General features: G+C 43.4%; 1 protein-coding gene across 3 annotated transcripts in view; it reads left to right on the top strand.

Moving 5' to 3' along the window:
- Positions 1–16,308, top strand: part of CHN2 (chimerin 2) — a 337,298-nt gene that overhangs the window by 275,964 nt on the left and 45,026 nt on the right. Inside the window, exons 1-2 of one of the 3 annotated variants that reach the window (XM_059885477.1) lie at positions 12,910–12,988; positions 13,334–13,350. The exons of 1 other annotated variant lie outside the window; for it this stretch is intronic. In XM_059885477.1, the coding sequence (XP_059741460.1) occupies positions 12,913–12,988; positions 13,334–13,350 (93 nt within the window). In that variant the 5' untranslated portion in view covers positions 12,910–12,912. Of the gene's footprint in view, positions 1–12,909; positions 12,989–13,333; positions 13,351–16,308 lie in introns of those variants that run through there. One more of the 3 variants, XM_024990557.2, reaches the window with a different exon arrangement.

Raw genomic sequence — 16,308 nt, 5'->3', positions numbered from 1 at the left:
GGAGCCCAAAACCTCTAAAGTCTCTCACTGTTTCCATTGTTTCCCCATCTATTTGCCATGAAGTGATGGAACCAGATGCCATGATCTTAGTTTTCTGAATGTTGAGTATTCACTTTCCTCTTTCACTTTCAAGAGGCTCTTTAGTTCTTTGCTTTCTCCCATAAGTGTGGTATCATCTGCATATCTGAGGTTATTGATATTTCTCCCAGCAATCTTGATTCTAGCTTGTGCTTCATCCAGCCTGGCATTTCTTATGATGTACTCTGCATATAAGTTAAATAAGCAGGGTAACAATATACAGCCTTGATGTACTCCTTTCCCGATTTGGAATCCGTCTGTTGTTCCATGTCTAGTTCTAACTGTTGCTTCTTGACCTGCATACAGATTTCTCAGGAGGCAGGTGAGGTGGTCTGGTATTCCCATCTCTTGATGAATTCTCCACAGTCTTCTGTGATCCACACAGTCAAAGGCTTTGGCATAGTCAATAAAGCAGAAATAGATGTTTTTCGGGAACTCTCTTGCTTTTTTGATGATCCAGCGGATGTTGGCAATTTGATCTCTGGTTCCCCTACCATTTCTTAATCGAGCTTGAACATCTGGAAGTTCACAGTTCACATACTGTTGAAGCCTGGCTTGGGGAATTTTGAGTATTACTTTACTAGCATGAAAGATGAGTGCAATTGTGTGGTAGTTTGAGCATTCTTTGGCATTGCCTTTCTTTGGGATTGGAATGAAAACTGACCTTTTCCATTCCTGTGGCCACTGCTGTTTTCCAAATTTGCTGGCATATTGAGTGCAGCACTTTCACAGCATCATGTTTTAGAATTTGAAATAGCTCACCTGGAATTCTATCATCTCCACTAGCTTTATTCATAGTGTTGCTCTTAAGGCCCACTTGATTTTGCATTCCAGGATGTCTGGCTCTAGGTGAGTGATCAAACCATCATGATTATCTGGGTCGTGAAGATTTTTTTTTTGTATAGCTCTTCTGTGTATTCTTGCCACCTCTTCTTAATATCTACTGCTTCTGTTAGGTCCATAACATATCTGTCCTTTATTGTGCCCATCTTTGCATGAAAAGTTCCCTTGGTATCTCTAATTTTCTTGAAGAGATCGCTAGTCTTTCCCATTCTATTGTTTTCCTCTATTTCTTTGCACTGATCACTGGGGAAGGCTTTCTTATCTCTCCTTGCTATTCTTTGGAACTCTGCATTCAAATGGGTATATCTTTCCTTTTCTCCTTTGCCTTTCACTTCTCTTCTTTTCATAGCTGTTTGTAAGGCCTCCTCAAGCAACCATTTTGCCTTTTTGTATTTCTTTTTTTGGGAGACAGTCTTGATCCCTGTCTCCTGTACAATGTCACAAACGTCTGTCCATAGTTCATCAGGCACTCTATCAGATCTAATCCCTTGTTTCTATTTCTCATTTCCACTGTATAATCATAAGGGATTTGACTTAGGTCATACCTGAATGGTGTAATGGTTTTCCCTACCTTCTTCAATTTAAGTCTGAATTTGGCAATAAGGAGTTCATGATCTGAGCCACAGTCAGCTCCTGGTCTTATTTTTGCTGACTGTATAGAGCTTCTCCATCTTTGGCTGCAAAGAATATAATCAATCTGATTTTGGTGTTGACCATCTGGTGATGTCCATGTGTAGAGTCTTCTCTTGTGTCATTGGAAGAGGGTCCTATGACCAGTGCATTCTCCTGGCAAAACTCTATTAGTCTTTGCCCTGCTTCATTCTGTACTCCAAGGCCAGATTTGCCTGTTACTCCAGATATTTCTTCACTACCTACTTTTGCATTCCAGTCCCCTATAATGAAAAGGACATTTATTTTGGGTGTTAGTTCTAGGAGGTCTTGTAGATCTTCATAGAACCAATCAACTTCAGCTTCTTCAGCATTATTGGTTGGGGCATAGACTTGGATTACTGTGATATTGAATGGTTTGCCTTGGAAATGAACAGAGATCATTCTTTCATTTTTTAGATTGCATCCAAGTACTGTATTTCAGACTCTTTTGTTGACTATGATGGCTATTCCATTTCTTCTAAGGGATTCTTGCCCACAGTAGTAAATATAATGGCTCTACATGGCATGGCTCTTAGTTTCATTGAGTTAGACAAGGCTGTGGTCTATGTGATCAGATTGGTTAGTTTTCTGTGATTGTGGTTTTCAGTCTGTCTGCCCTTTGATAGAGAAGATAAGAGGCTTATGGAAGCTTCCTGATGGAAGAGACTGACTGAGGGGGAAACTGGTTGGATGGGCAGGGCCATGGTCAGTAAATCTTTAATCCAATTTTCTGTTGAAGGGTGGGGCTGTTCCCTCCCTGTTATTTGACCTGAGGCCAAACTAGTGGAAGTAGTGAAGATAATTGAGACCTCCTTTAAAAGGTCCCATGCAAGCACTGCTACACTCAGTGCCTCCAACCCTGCAGCGGGCCACCGCCAACCCACGCCTCTGCCAGAGACTCCTGGACACTCACGGGCAAGTCTGGGTCAGTCTCGTGTGGGGTCACTGCTCCTTTCTCCCAGGTCCTGGTGCACACAAGGTTCTGTTTGTGCCCTCCAAGAGTCTGTTTCTCCAGTCCTGTATAAGTTCTGGTGGCTCTATGGTGGGTTAGTGGTGATCTCCTCCAAGAGGGCTGATGCCATACCCAGGTCTACTGCACCCAGAGCCCCTGTTCCTGTGGCAGTCCACTGCTGAGCCATACCTCCTCAGGAGATATCCAAACACAGTTCTGTCTCAGGCTTTGTGGGGTCTCTGGGTCCTGGTGCACACAAAGTTTCTGTGGTGGGTATGGGGTTTGATTCTAAATGCTATTTTGCCCCTCGTACCATCTTGCTGGGGCTTCTCCTTTGCCAAGGTCAATAGAAGCTCCAATTTCTTCCTTCATTCTGTTTGTTTCTTTATAAATTCATATCCTAAAACACACCCCTCTTACCTTTGTTCCTCCTGATATCATCAAGATATTTCAGGAGGCAAACCTACTTTTGCAGCATTTACACATCTTCAATGTGTAAATGTGGGCTTCCCTTGTGGCTCAGCTGATCCACCTGCAATGTGGGAGACTTGGGTTTGATCTCTGGGTTGGGAAGATCCCCTGGAGAAGGGGAAGGCTACTCACTCTGGTCTGGCCTGGAGAATTTTATGGATTGTATAGTCCATGGGGTCACAAAGAGTCAGACACAACTGAGTGACTTTCACCCACTCACTCAGTGTGTAAATATAAACCCCCTGTGTGTTCCACCATATGCCTCAACTACCATCTGTGGCCAATATACTTAAACTTTTTGCTTAGCTCTCTATTGAATCTGCTTGAATTTAAATGACCATGTGGTTTCCAATTGTGGCAGGTCAGAAAAGATTTTTCTTCTCCATATCACGTCAAGTAAAGGCAGTCTTAGTTAAACTCAACTGTCAACACCTTCCTAAGATTAGGCCTTACTTTGAAAGCATCACCTGCATAACCGTTAAAGTTAATTTTGTCATTAAATTATGTATGCATACATGCATATAAAATGACGGCAGGCATGGATCTGAGCAATTTACAACTCACAACTTAAATTGTACATTTAATCATCTGCAAAGAGCTACTGTTATTATATCCACACTTCACATTTGACGGAAAGAGGCGCAGTGGTTAAGTAACTTGGCATGAGGTTGCCCAGCTGGGAGGTGTTGAAGCAGAATTTGAACACAAACAACTTAGCTCCAGAGACTTATTCTGAATAAGGAATTCTTGGCAGACAAAAAACCTCCATTTCTAGAGTTTGATTGCCATTTCTATGACCAAGGGGTTTGTAAGCACAAAGCATTTTCAACTGAAATAGCACAAGGCCAGTTACTGTGTTAGTTTCTTACACAACGTTTTAGGAGATGACTAGAAACCTTTGTTGTTGATAGAAATTAAAGACAGTACCATGTTTCATTTTTGTAATTAGAAGACTGAAGTGAAAAAAATTAAACTAGAAAACATTTTAATTACTTAAAATAGAAGCTCCTTGTTCCCAAATCGTTACTGAAATATTATAAAAACTAAAGTCTCATAGGTATATTATACATGTTAGGATGTAATTTTCTGGGTTTGAGTAAGTTTATTTAGAGAAAAATCTGTGTCATACAAGCTTGTCATCTATTCCTTCTTTTAACTCCTGACTTTTACAAACAATAATATTTATGATATAAACTATTTTTATTTGAAAAATTTATTTCTTTTGGCTCAAGAGAGATTTCTCTTGGCTCTTCAGAGGTTTAACCTAAATCATGTTTTTACAGAAATAGTATTCTGTCTTGCATCTTGGAAAGATTTTAATTTATATCAAGAGATGCCTGCTGTATGACACAGGGAGCTCAAACCTGGGGTTCTGTGATAACCTAGAGGGGTGGGATGGGGTGGGAGGTGGGAGGGAGGGTCAAGAGGGAGGGGAAACGTGTATTCCTACAGCTGATTCATGTTGATATATGGCAGAAACCAATGCAATATTGTAAAGCAGTTATCCTCCAATTAAAAATAAATAAATTTTCCAAAGGAAAATTTCCATGCCATAAAATGGAAGGTATTAAGCCCCACAGAAGGCACATCCTTTCTTAATGCCTGCTAGAATAAGAGTTTTCTTTTCTAATAACGTTACTTAACCACTTGTTTTGCACATCTGAGTTTCTTTAAATATATTATAGTTGTGAGGTCCAGACCACAGAAAACTCTAATATTTTAGATTTGATTTCTAGTTATGTTTAAAACTTACCTAATTTTCCCTTTAAGGTAAAGGCCTCCTAGTACAAAACAAAACTGATGCAGACTGAGGGAAGAAAAGGTTTTTGTTTCTCTGTGGAAAGCATTTCCTCTTTTTTTTCTTTTAATTTATTCCAATTATAAAGGTAATTAATTCAAGAAATTCTGAAAGATAAAGAAAATATAGTCATGGGGCTGTTTGCTTACAGTGATTTCCTATGCATTGGAATTTTAAAATATATTTGTAAGCATAGTACATTTGTAATTTTGTGTGCTGCTTTATTCATGTAGTACCTTACAATCATGTTGCTGTGCACTCCTTACAAACATCATTTTTGATTGTTGCATGAGCCTCATATTTAGTTATTTCCTAAGGTTAGGACATACACAATACATTCCAATTTAATATGAGAAATAATGCTTTCATGAATGTCTTTTGTATTCAGGATCATTTTCTTAAGATAGATTCTTAGAAATTGAATTGCAGAATTGTAAAACATATTAAAGAGAAGACTCTTGAGAGTCACTTGGACTGCAGGAAGATAAATCCAGTCAATGAAATCATTCTTGAATATTCATTGGAAGGATTGATGCTGAAGCTGAAGCTCCAATACTTTGGCCACCTGATGCGAAGAGCCGACTCATTGGAAAAGACCCTGATGGTGGGGAAAATTGAAGGCAGGAGGAGAGGATGAGATGGTTGGATGGCATCACTGACTCGATGGACATGAGTCTGAGCAAATTCAGGGAGATAGTGAGGGACAGGGAAGCCTGGCGTGCTGCAGTCTGTGGGGTCACGAAGAGCTGTACACAAGTTAGCAACTGAAAAATAACAACAGTATGACCGATAGAAGGAACTGATCCTGTGTTTAAATCCCACATGTTAGTTCTGCAAACTTGAGCAGTGAAAGCCCTCTTAGGTTCAGTTTCCTCATCTATAAAATGCGGGTAATAGTGTGTGTCACACAGCTGTCATGCAGATTAAACGAGTTAATGTGCCTGGTGCAATGTGTGTCCAATAATTGTTGGGGTTATATTTTCCTATTTAGTTGCTGATGTGAATATATCTGTTAAGTTTTAAGCAGCAGTGAGCATGCGCACAGAAGCATGGCTTCACAAAAGAACATTATGAGTTCAAAGAATGGTCCTGGGTTCTGGGCCCTGAACAGATATGGAAGAGTGGGAAGTGGCAGGTGGAAGGTCAGGGTTATGGGTCACATCAAAGGTGCTTTTCTTTTCTCAACAGCTGTTACATTCACTATACAGAGGTGGACGACCCTTCCCCACCCAAAATTTGGCTTGATGTAGAGACCGATGGTTGGAGAAGGAAATGGCAACCCACTCCAGTATTCTTGCCTGGGGAATCTGAGGGACAGAGGAGCCTGTGGGCTGCTGTCTATGGGGTCGCGCAGAGTCAGACACGACTGAAGCGACTTAGCAGCAGCAGCAGTAGTAGCAGAGACCAATGGTACCACATGCCCATCCAAGAGGATATGAAGTTTTTTACTCATACGAAGTAAGGCTTTCTGGGGAGAGCAAGTCTGAAAATGGCCTGAGAGAGCTGGGAGACTTAGGGGTTTATGGTGCTTGGGGTGGGGCTGGAGGAGGTAGCCCCACCCACGGAGGCTCCTGTGGTTTTGAATCCTCACTGGCACCAAGGGAGGTGGCTCGAGGCCTTCTGACTGACAGTCAAATCCCCAGATTGGAGTCAGAATCTTCATTGCACAGGCTGTGGTTTTATGATGGAAAAGGGAATCTCGGTGGCTTTCTTCCCTTCTTAAAAGAAAAAGCATTCCCTCTGGACCCCGCCTCTCCTGGCCCCTTTGGTCAGCTCCCCCTTGCTCCCCAGTTCTCCAGTCCTGGCTCAACAACAATCTCTGGTCCCAATACTCTCCTCTTCCTTTTCTGTCCAAAATATCTGCAGTCAGGTCTCCCCCACCACTCTCCAGAAACAGCTGTTGTCAAGGGGATCACTTGCTTGCCTAAAAGCTACTGAATCCTTGGTCCTTTCTCGGTCCCCATCACAACTGACCTGTCAGGGGCACTGGCCCCAGCTGGTCATCTTTTCCTGGGCTTTCAGAATATCAAATTTGCCTCCTCTTTCTCTTTGCCTAGTTCTGTCTCAATTTCCTGACCTCATAATTATTCAGGTAGCCCAGGGCTCAGTCCTGGGGCCTCTGCTGTCCTCTGTCTCCACTTGCACTCTTGCTGCAAATCCATCTGATTACAATAACTCTCAGTGTAAATCCATCTGATTACAATAACTCTCAGGGTGTCTCCAGCACCCACCTCTCCCTGGAACCCAGGTCTATATGTCCAGCTGCCTACTCAGAGTTCCTACCCCCACACCGAGTTCTGTCCTTCCCCTGCACTCTACCTCTTTCATAGTCTTCGTCTCTCGTAATGAAAGCTTCATCTCTAGTTGTTCAGGGCCTCAACTGTGCCATTGTCCTGGAGCCCTTCTGTTACTGACCAGGGTTCTTGGCCTCCTTCATCAACAGAAACTGATCAGAGGGCAGACAGGAAATTCAGGCAAGGGTTTATTGGGGGCCCTGCTGTGGCAGAGGGGAGTGAGAAGCTTTAGCAGGTTGCCTTGCTGGGTTGCTCCCTGGGGTAAGAGAGCAAGCTGGTCCCTTGTATGGGGTGAGGGTAGGAGTGTGTCCAGAGGGGTGGCTTAGGCGGCTTGCCCATGCCTTTGGTGGCGCCGTGTGTGGGCGGCATGCACAGTGCCCTGCTTTTGCTCCTGGCTCTTCAGAAGTGGCAGTTGGGCTTTTGGCCTTTGTTGTATCTCGTTGTCCATAATTTGCCCCCAGTGCACACGCATGCAGTTATTTTAGCCCCTTACAGTTTCTCTGTATTTTCTTGCTCAAGGAGACATTTGTCCAGGTGCAAGCACTGCAGCCGAGGGTCCCACTGTCTCACTTCCTCTTTCTTCTCTCTCACCTCGCATCCAACCTGTCAGCTGGTCCTGAGGGCTCCACCTTGAAACCATATCCAGAAACCTGCCCCCACTCCACCACCACCCCTGCTCCCAGCCTGGGCCGAACCACTGTCTTCTCTTTACCTGGATTTCCATAATAGCTTCAAACCGGCCTTCCTGCCACCCTTGCCCTCCTAAGTCCTCCACACAACAATCAGAGCGATGCTTTTTAAAAGTAATTCAGGTCATACCACACGTCTGTTCAGAGCCCTGCAGTGACTGCTCACGCCACTCAGAGTCAAAGCAGAAGTCTTTCCTCTCTCCCGCCAGGCCCTCACTTCTCATGCATGCTGCTCTAGCCACTCTTGATGTTTGCTGTTTCCTAAACCCACCCTTGCTCCTGTCTCGGGGCCTTTACGTTTGCTGTCCTCTCCGCCTGCAGTGCTCCTCCAGTCATCTTTTGGGCTTTGCCCAAGTGCCACCTTCTCAGCAAAGCCTCCCCTGGCCATCCTGTTTTAAATGGCATCCTCACTCTCTATCCTGTATCCTTGTTTCTTTGTGACACTTATCACTTTCTTGAATAATATTTAATATATTTGTGAGTTTTGTTTATTGTCTGGTCTCTAAGTGCAGGGATTTTTGTCAATTGTTCACTGCTGTTTTCCACTGACCTAAAACAGTGCCTGATATATGATTGATACTTCGTAAATATTTGCTGAAGGAAGAAAGGGAGGGAGGAAGAAAGAATGAGGGAGAAAAGGAGGGAATGAAGGGAGTGGGGGAGAAAAGAAGGAAAAAACTATATTTGAAACACATGATAGAATACATTTATTGTTTAAAACACAGATAAGATCAAACTGGATGTGGTCATTTCACACTGAACTACCCCTCTACAATATGCACATGTACACATTAGGATGACACAGTCTCTTTCAGAGCTGGCCAGTGGCTGGGAGAAGTGTCTGCACCATCACACAAACCCTGACATTCCACCCGGGAAGGGGCTCCAGGGCTATATTCTTGGCATAAGGCTGGTCTTCCCAACACACAGATAGGAGGTTCAGCTGCAGAATTCGAAACCCCACTCACCTCTCGCACAGGAGGCCAGAACTCAGTTTAGATTCACATCTGGAATGTGCAAGCATCCGTATTTCAGAACTTCTGAGTTGGTAAATATCCCCAGGAACTGTATTGCGCAGGATCCACTGCACAGCTGGAAGGGCCCTGGGGACTCTTGTGTGTGGGTGATTGCTCACCGTGAAAAGCACAGTAGGGGATGTGAGATTTTGTGTGTGTGTGAAATTTTGAAAAAATGTTTAATAGGCGTCTCTGTCATTTATAATATGGGACAGTTTGCATGCAGAAAACAGCTGGTTAATTTGGTTTTTCCCTTTCGGTAAAGATGCACCCTCATCCAAATGCTGATCAGAGGACCTGGTAGAAAAGCAGCCTGAGGCTCTGTCTGGCCCATTCTGCCCTGCAAACTGCCATCCTGCAGTAGGGCCATGAGCCTTGTTAAGTTGCTTCAGTCATGTCCGACGCTGTGCGACCCTATAGACAGCAGTATGGCAAGAAAGTGCAATTCTGCAAACAGCCAGCCTCTGGCTGAGATTTCTCAGGCTCAACTGAGTGAGCAACAGTGCCAGGGAGGGGGAAAGACAGAAATACATTTGGGTTCTACTCTACTGTTGAGTGCCATAGCCAGAAACTGAACATCTCTGACTTGTGTAATAAAATCCCTAAGTCAGTCATTTCGGATACCTACCTCCTTGGCGGGAGGTGGGAGGGTGCAAAGGAAGGAAACAACACAGAAAAGGGCATTAAATACTGTATAAGAGAAAAGGGTCACATAGGGCCAAAAGGAAAATAGCTGGAGATGTAATAGTCGCCTCTCCCTTAAAACTTTCATGCCCTGTTTTGGGTCTGAGTTTTATAAAAGGTCACCTAAAGTGTTGCAAGGCAATTTTAGCAATGTGATCCCACAAATGCTCTGGTCTCTCAAAAATAACCCTGCTGTCTTCTCTGAAACTCAGCGTTTGAGAACTGTGACTCCCAGTTTTAAAGTTCTAGCATAAGAAAATGGGTTACTACTCTCTGACATAAACCTCTTTGTTTTTTCCTCTTTCAAAAACTGTGCACAAAAACAAAACACCAACAGCTACACATGGAAATGTAGGAAATGCTCAACACAAACTGGAAGGTCTTTCTCTGTAACAGGGAGAGTCTTTTGCATCTACATCTAAGCAGACTGTGAGAAATAGCATTGGTGAGCCAAGATTGTTGACATCAACCGCAATAAAACAGGTGGGGAAACAAAGTGGGAAGGACCGTGGTGTTAACGTTGCACAATCAGTGAACCCCCAGGAGCATCAGATTATTTATGTGCTTCCAAACAAGGTGGTTTTGGTCCATTTTGGAGACCCCACAGTCCTTCAGTTTGGGATGAACACTGTTGTGGATGAAGGAGATGAATTGTAGGACAGGCAGCAGTCCTCTGGCCTTTTTGGGTCTCTCGAATTGAGTGGCCATCTGTTCCTGGAGAACAATTGGAGCAGCAGCTGGGCGTGTTGTGCCATCAAAGGCCCAGGACACAGCAGGTTTGGAGGTCACCAGGAGTTTCAGGAGTCAGCCAGGTCAGCCCTTGATACCTGATGCTTTGATAGATTTCAATAAAGCCAGGATTATTCCACTTTAAAATGAGCATGTTGGCTGGAAAGATGGCAGGGTCCCACCCTGGTCTCTCTCATTTCTTTTGCTGTCATGGGAATGAGTTTGCAGTTTAGTCATATCTTTTTGTTGTCTTTCTCCTCTTTCAGGACTGAAAACAAGCAAAGAATATAACAAACACTGACAGGCAGTTCTTAGGTAAAGCAACAGAGATTGGTCTGTGTGGGGATATGTTCAGAGTTCATAGGATCTAGCAGGCTGGGCTTAGGAGTGTTGATAAAACAAGCTACCCCTTGGGTTGTGGTTGCTGAGTTGCTAAGTCATGTCTGACTCTTTGGGACCCTACAAACCGTAGCACGCCAGGCTTCCCTGTCCTTCACTACCTCCCAGAGTTTGCTCAAACTCATGCCTGTTGAGTCAGTGATGCCACCCAACCATCTCATCCTCTGTTGTCCCTTTCTCTTGCCCTGTATCTCTCCCAGCATCAGATCTTTTCCAGTGAGTCAACTCTTGGTGTCAGGTGGCCAAAGAACTGAAGCTTCAGCTTCAGTGTCAGTCCGTTCAGTGAATATTTAGGGTTGAGTTCCTTTAGGATTGACTGGTTTGATCTGGTTTTATCATTCAGCAATTTGGGCTTTTTAACTCAGTATTTGTAGTGTTTTCACTTGCAATTAGAAATGCGAACCAGATGTAGGACGCCAGAGAAAGACCACACTGAGAAGCTCTTAGCCCCTTGATCATCTGTCCTCTCTTAAGCATTCTCTCTCTCTCTCACACACACACACACACACACGGGTGTGTATTTTAAATACTGAAATAATAAGTAGTAAGCATACATTGAAACCAGTATCCAGCCATTAAAAATATGTATGTGACCCAGAGAGAGTGAAAACAAAGGAAAAAACAGATTTCTTACCAACCTTCGGGGCTGAATGAATGACTGCAGCATTTTGCTGGGTGTCTTTGTATCTAGGCTGACTTTAATATTTTGTAACTTTAGGGAAATAACGTGCAGTCCAGACTCATTACTCAACCCCGGAACCTCAGACATATGCGTGGGAAGTACACTGATGGCCAAAGCAAAAAAATAAGAGCAACTTTTTAAAATTAGAAGTCATTTGGATGGAAGGCAAGAAAAATAGAAAGACTGCAAAAAAAAATGGGTTTATTTTGTGAAACGAAACTTTCATGAGAACTAGTGTTGGCCTCATGCTAGTCACTGGAGGTATACTGGGTGGCACAACTCAGGGGAGGGCCCCATTTTAAAAGCTGGTAATAAATCCTCTAGGAACAGAGAGGAGGAAAGGAGCCCCAAGTCAGTCGTGAGCAGTTTCCATTACTGATGGGCTGCAATGGTCAGGGATTTCCACGGGAAGAAAGTCAGGAGACCTGATCGTATTCCCCACTTCCATTAGGATCTTGGTTTTTGCATCTGTAAAATGAGAATAATAATGCCTGCTCTGCCTTCCTCATGTAATAGAGACGTTACTGAACCAAACTTCCATTCACCCTCAAGCAGTAAAGCCCATCTACTGACCCCAGGTTGTGATGAAGGAAAGTGCAGCATGTGTTGTAAGGCACCAGACAGATTCCAGTGCAGCTAATTCTCGAAAGGGTTCCAGGGAGGCATTTTTAAAGGCAAGGGGAGGGAGGGGAGTCACAGGGTATGTGATCAGCTTATGCACAGTCCTCTGATTTGTTGACGGTGAGGTAACAGGGCAGTGTCATATGGGTTAGTAAGATCAGTTCTTACCCTCTAGCCAGTGTGGGGACTACATGCTTATGGCATCATGTAGTGAACCGCTTTCATTCGGGGGCTTCAGTAGCTGCAAAATGACTCAGGAATGTGTGTTAGATACTACTACTGATGTACTTGTAGGAGGAACTGAAGATTCTATGACTGCCATATGGCTGATTTATCGTTTAAATTGTTACTAGTGCTCCTGGCCCAACTGCTATTTTTGTTTTTACATGTTCACATCATTAATTCCTCAGCCAGGGTTTTGTGGCTCAGGGGACGCCTTGAAGACTAGAGTTTTTCTACAACCAAGAGGCAGGCAGAGGACATGGATGGCAGGGTGTCTGTCTCAGGCCCCTAGGGGTCTGCTTGATTACAGAGATACCATATAATATAATGTAGACCACAAATATACAATGTTACTTTTAATATTCTGGTCCTGAATTTGGTTGTGACCCTTAGGACCTGGCCCTGGGGCAGAGTCCCCTGTTTCTAGTACCCCTTCTTGTGATACCAGAAATCTGATAGCTTGGTCAGAAGGAAACCCCAAAGGGCATGGCCCCTGGGTGTTATGTTAGAGACTCACAAGAGTGAATTGACTGGACGACTGGGTTTTGATGATGATAAACCTCTACAGTGGTACTTTGACTTCAAGATATTTTATAGTTGTGAACATTCATTTAGCAAAATTTATCAAGCACCTACTTTGTGCCAGGTTTGAGGTATGACACTGGGGTCACTGCTTGTGACCCAAGCACACACAGTATCTGATCTCATAAAGCTAGAAGTCTTGGTGGGGGCGGGGGGTGGGAATGGTCATAGGTAATAATTTAAAAATCATACTGCTCATTCATGGTTAAGGTGGCCAGAAGAAAGGGTGGGAGGAGAGGCTGGAAGGGTGGCACCACACAGGCTCATAAAGGCCATGGTATGGATTTTTGCCTTTGAGAGTCTGGAGTTCTAAGTGGCATGATAGGAGGTTGGGGTGGGGTGGGCATGAATAGAAACATTTTCACATTCTGTGTTTGAAAAGATATTGATTCCTATGGCAGGGGTGGTTTTCAATAGCACGTAATCCATTCATACTTCCATCTTCTCTAATAATCCCCCTGAAGTGAAGTGCTTCAGATTAGTGCAGTGGTTTCCAATGGTAGGGTACATTAGAATTCCCAGGGGGTAGTTTTTAAAGGTCCAGGCCCATCCCCAGAAATTTGGATATCATTGGTCTGAGTGAAGCTTGAACATGGCTTGTTTGTTCATTTGTGTTCCCCAGGTGATTCTAACGATCAGGTAAGGTTGAGACCCACAGGTACAGAGAAAAGCATGAAACAGGGATCCTCAAAGTGTGGTCCCTGGACCAGCAATATCAGCGTCACCTGGGAGCCTGTCAGGGATGCAGATTCTTCGGCCTGATCTCACATTGACTGAGCCAGAAAGCCTGGGGCCCAGCAGTCTGTATTTGAACCAGACCTCCGTGGGTCCTGAGATCCCAGAAGTGTAAGAAGTGCTCATTGTCAAAGGTTCCAGGCAAGAGAAACTGGAGTTTGGATCTGGTTCTAGATCTAGTTGTGGAATAGCTCTCTTATTGGGGAGGGGGCACAAATCATTAAGCTTCCCTGACCCTCAGTCTCTCCAGCTGCAAGAAGAGCAGGTGGGATTAGATGAGCTCCAAGGTTACTTGTGATGTTAAGAATGTATCTTTTGTGCACACTAAAGCTAATACATTTGAGGTCTTTATAATGTACTTTTTAAAATTTGTATTTTTATATAATGGAACCAGAACACAATCACTGTGGGAAGCTCAAAATATACAGGAAAGAATAAAGATGAAAATAAATGTCAATTAAAATTTCTCTACTTAGAGAGAACTGTTGCCTTATCACCAATAGTTGGTATATTGAAGATATTTTGGTGTGTTTTTTGGTATTTTCTGCATGATTGAAGTCATACTATATTAGGTTTATGAGCCTACTTCTCATCTAACATTATATTAGGGGAGAATATCCCTTCTTCACTGAAAGTTATTTTAATCATCTTTGTTAATATCTACCTAATATTCTATTGCATGTTTATACCATAATGTATTTAACCTTACCCCATCTTCAATGTTTAAGCCTTCTCTCATTTCTTGTTATTATTATGATACGTGTCTATCTATTAATTCTTTGTTTGAAGACCTCCTTAAGAGAATCCTAGAAATAGAATCATTGGATCAATGTACATGAGGCATTTGATACACTGACAGTGTTTTCCCCAGCAATGGGCCACTTATTACAAACAGAAGCATTCTGTTAGTGAGCTGTCCCCATGATATCCTCGCCAGCATCAGTAATACTGATCTTCATTTCATATATTGCCATGAGGCAGCAGATGCCCGCATCTACAGGGTAGTGTCTGTAACAGGGGTGTAGCTCAGGCTTTCAGCCCCTTCGGGGGACTCAGACCCGAGATGGAAGTGAGTGGGGCCCCAGGAGGAGTAGGACTGGGATTGGAATAGGTGGGGAGAGACTGTCTTGGGACTGATGATCACATTTTCAAAAAGCCCTCCTTAAAATGTACCATAGAAATTTACTCAGTGCCTATGGAAGAACTACAGATTGATGTAAATCAACTTTTCTAGAAATTGGTACTAAAAAGGCAGAATGTTGTGGTCCCCAGAGGCCAAGATGCAGGTCTGCCTGAAGCCAGGTGGAGAAGGGACCTTTGATTACATGAGCTTCTGGGATCCCCACGTTTTTAAGATGCTCGATTACTAAAGCCCGAGCAGAGGGAAAGGCTTCCTGTTTCTCCCACCGTCCCTGAGCGTGTTCCGTGCACACGCACCCCAGTGCGCCTCGTTCCCCTTGTCTTCCTGCCCAGTGCCCCGTTCTTCTTCCTTGTCTTCATCTGACAGACTTCCACTGCCTTCTGGCTACCTGACGCCTCCTTGGGTGCAAGATCCTCATCACGGAGACAAAGAGCAGTGAGAGGCCATACACAGAAAATAGAATCCCAGCCCTTATTTATAAAAAAGGAAAAGGGAAGTGGTGAGCTTATTTCACCGTTTATTTATAGCCCCACCTACTAACAGAAGTATCTTAAGTCGTGTCTGCTTCGGCAGAGGCCCCAGTGAGAACAAAAGTCTCCGCAGTGAAACCAAACCAGGCCACACCAGTCCTGGGAGTTGTTAACAAGTTAACTATGGGGAAGAGTAATTCTTGCATTTTAGCCTCTGAATATTTCAAAATGTGAACAATATTTGGATGAGAGGCAGTTTTAGAGGGTGGTTAAAAGCATACATTTAGTGTTACACCCAGAAGAACTGGCACAGGTATTCAAACAAAAAACCTGTTCAAGAATATCCTTAGCAGCAGTAGTCACAGTAGCCAAAAGGTGAAAACAGCCCACATGCACATCCCCTGGAGAATGGATAAATAATATGTGGACCATCCATAGTAATCCATACAATGGATTACTATTGAGCAATAAAAAGTAAGAAGTCAGACACAAAAGGCCAGAGATTGCATATTTCATTTATATAAAGTATTCAGAATAGGCAGATCCATAGAGAAAGCAGATTAGTGGTTGCCAGAGGCTGGAGGGAGAAGGGAATGGTGAGTGACTGCTTAATTGGGTAAAAGGTTTCATTTTGAATGATGGAAATGTTCTGGAACTAGAGAGCGGTAATGCTTGCAGGACATTGTGAATGTATGTAATGCCACTGGATTGCTGAACTATACTTTTAAATTGTTAAAATGATTTGCTGTTATGCTGATTTTATCTCAATAAAAAATAAACTGATTTTGGGGAACAAAAACAACCAAAAAATAGACCTAGGCATTGTGCCTGGGTTCTAATCTCAGCTTTACCACTTATCAACTGTGTGACCTTGAGCAAATCACTTAAATGCTCAGTTCCCATTTTCTCATCTGTAAAGTGGAGGTAATTATAACAGTACCTACCTCAGAGGGTTATAAAACTTAAGCCAATTTATACAAAGTGCTTAGAAGGGCTCAAGGGGCTCAGTGGTAAAGAATCTGCCTGCCAATGCAGGAGATGTGGCTTCAACCCCTGAGTCAGGAAGATCCCCTGGAGAAACAAAATGCAATCCTTTCTTTTCTGGAGAATCCCATGGACAGAGAAGCCTGGAAGGCTACAGTCCATGGGATTACGAAGAGTCGGACATGACTGAGCAACTGAGCATGCACGCATGCAAAGTGCTTAGCATATTAAATACCTGACACAGAGAAAGTATGCTGTAAATGTTTG

Source organism: Bos taurus, chromosome 4 (assembly GCF_002263795.3).
Source record: "Bos taurus isolate L1 Dominette 01449 registration number 42190680 breed Hereford chromosome 4, ARS-UCD2.0, whole genome shotgun sequence".
NCBI classification, from domain to species: Eukaryota; Metazoa; Chordata; class Mammalia; order Artiodactyla; family Bovidae; genus Bos; species Bos taurus.
The sequence above is the reverse complement of the archived record's forward strand: the minus strand, read 5'-3'. Positions and strand labels throughout refer to the sequence as shown.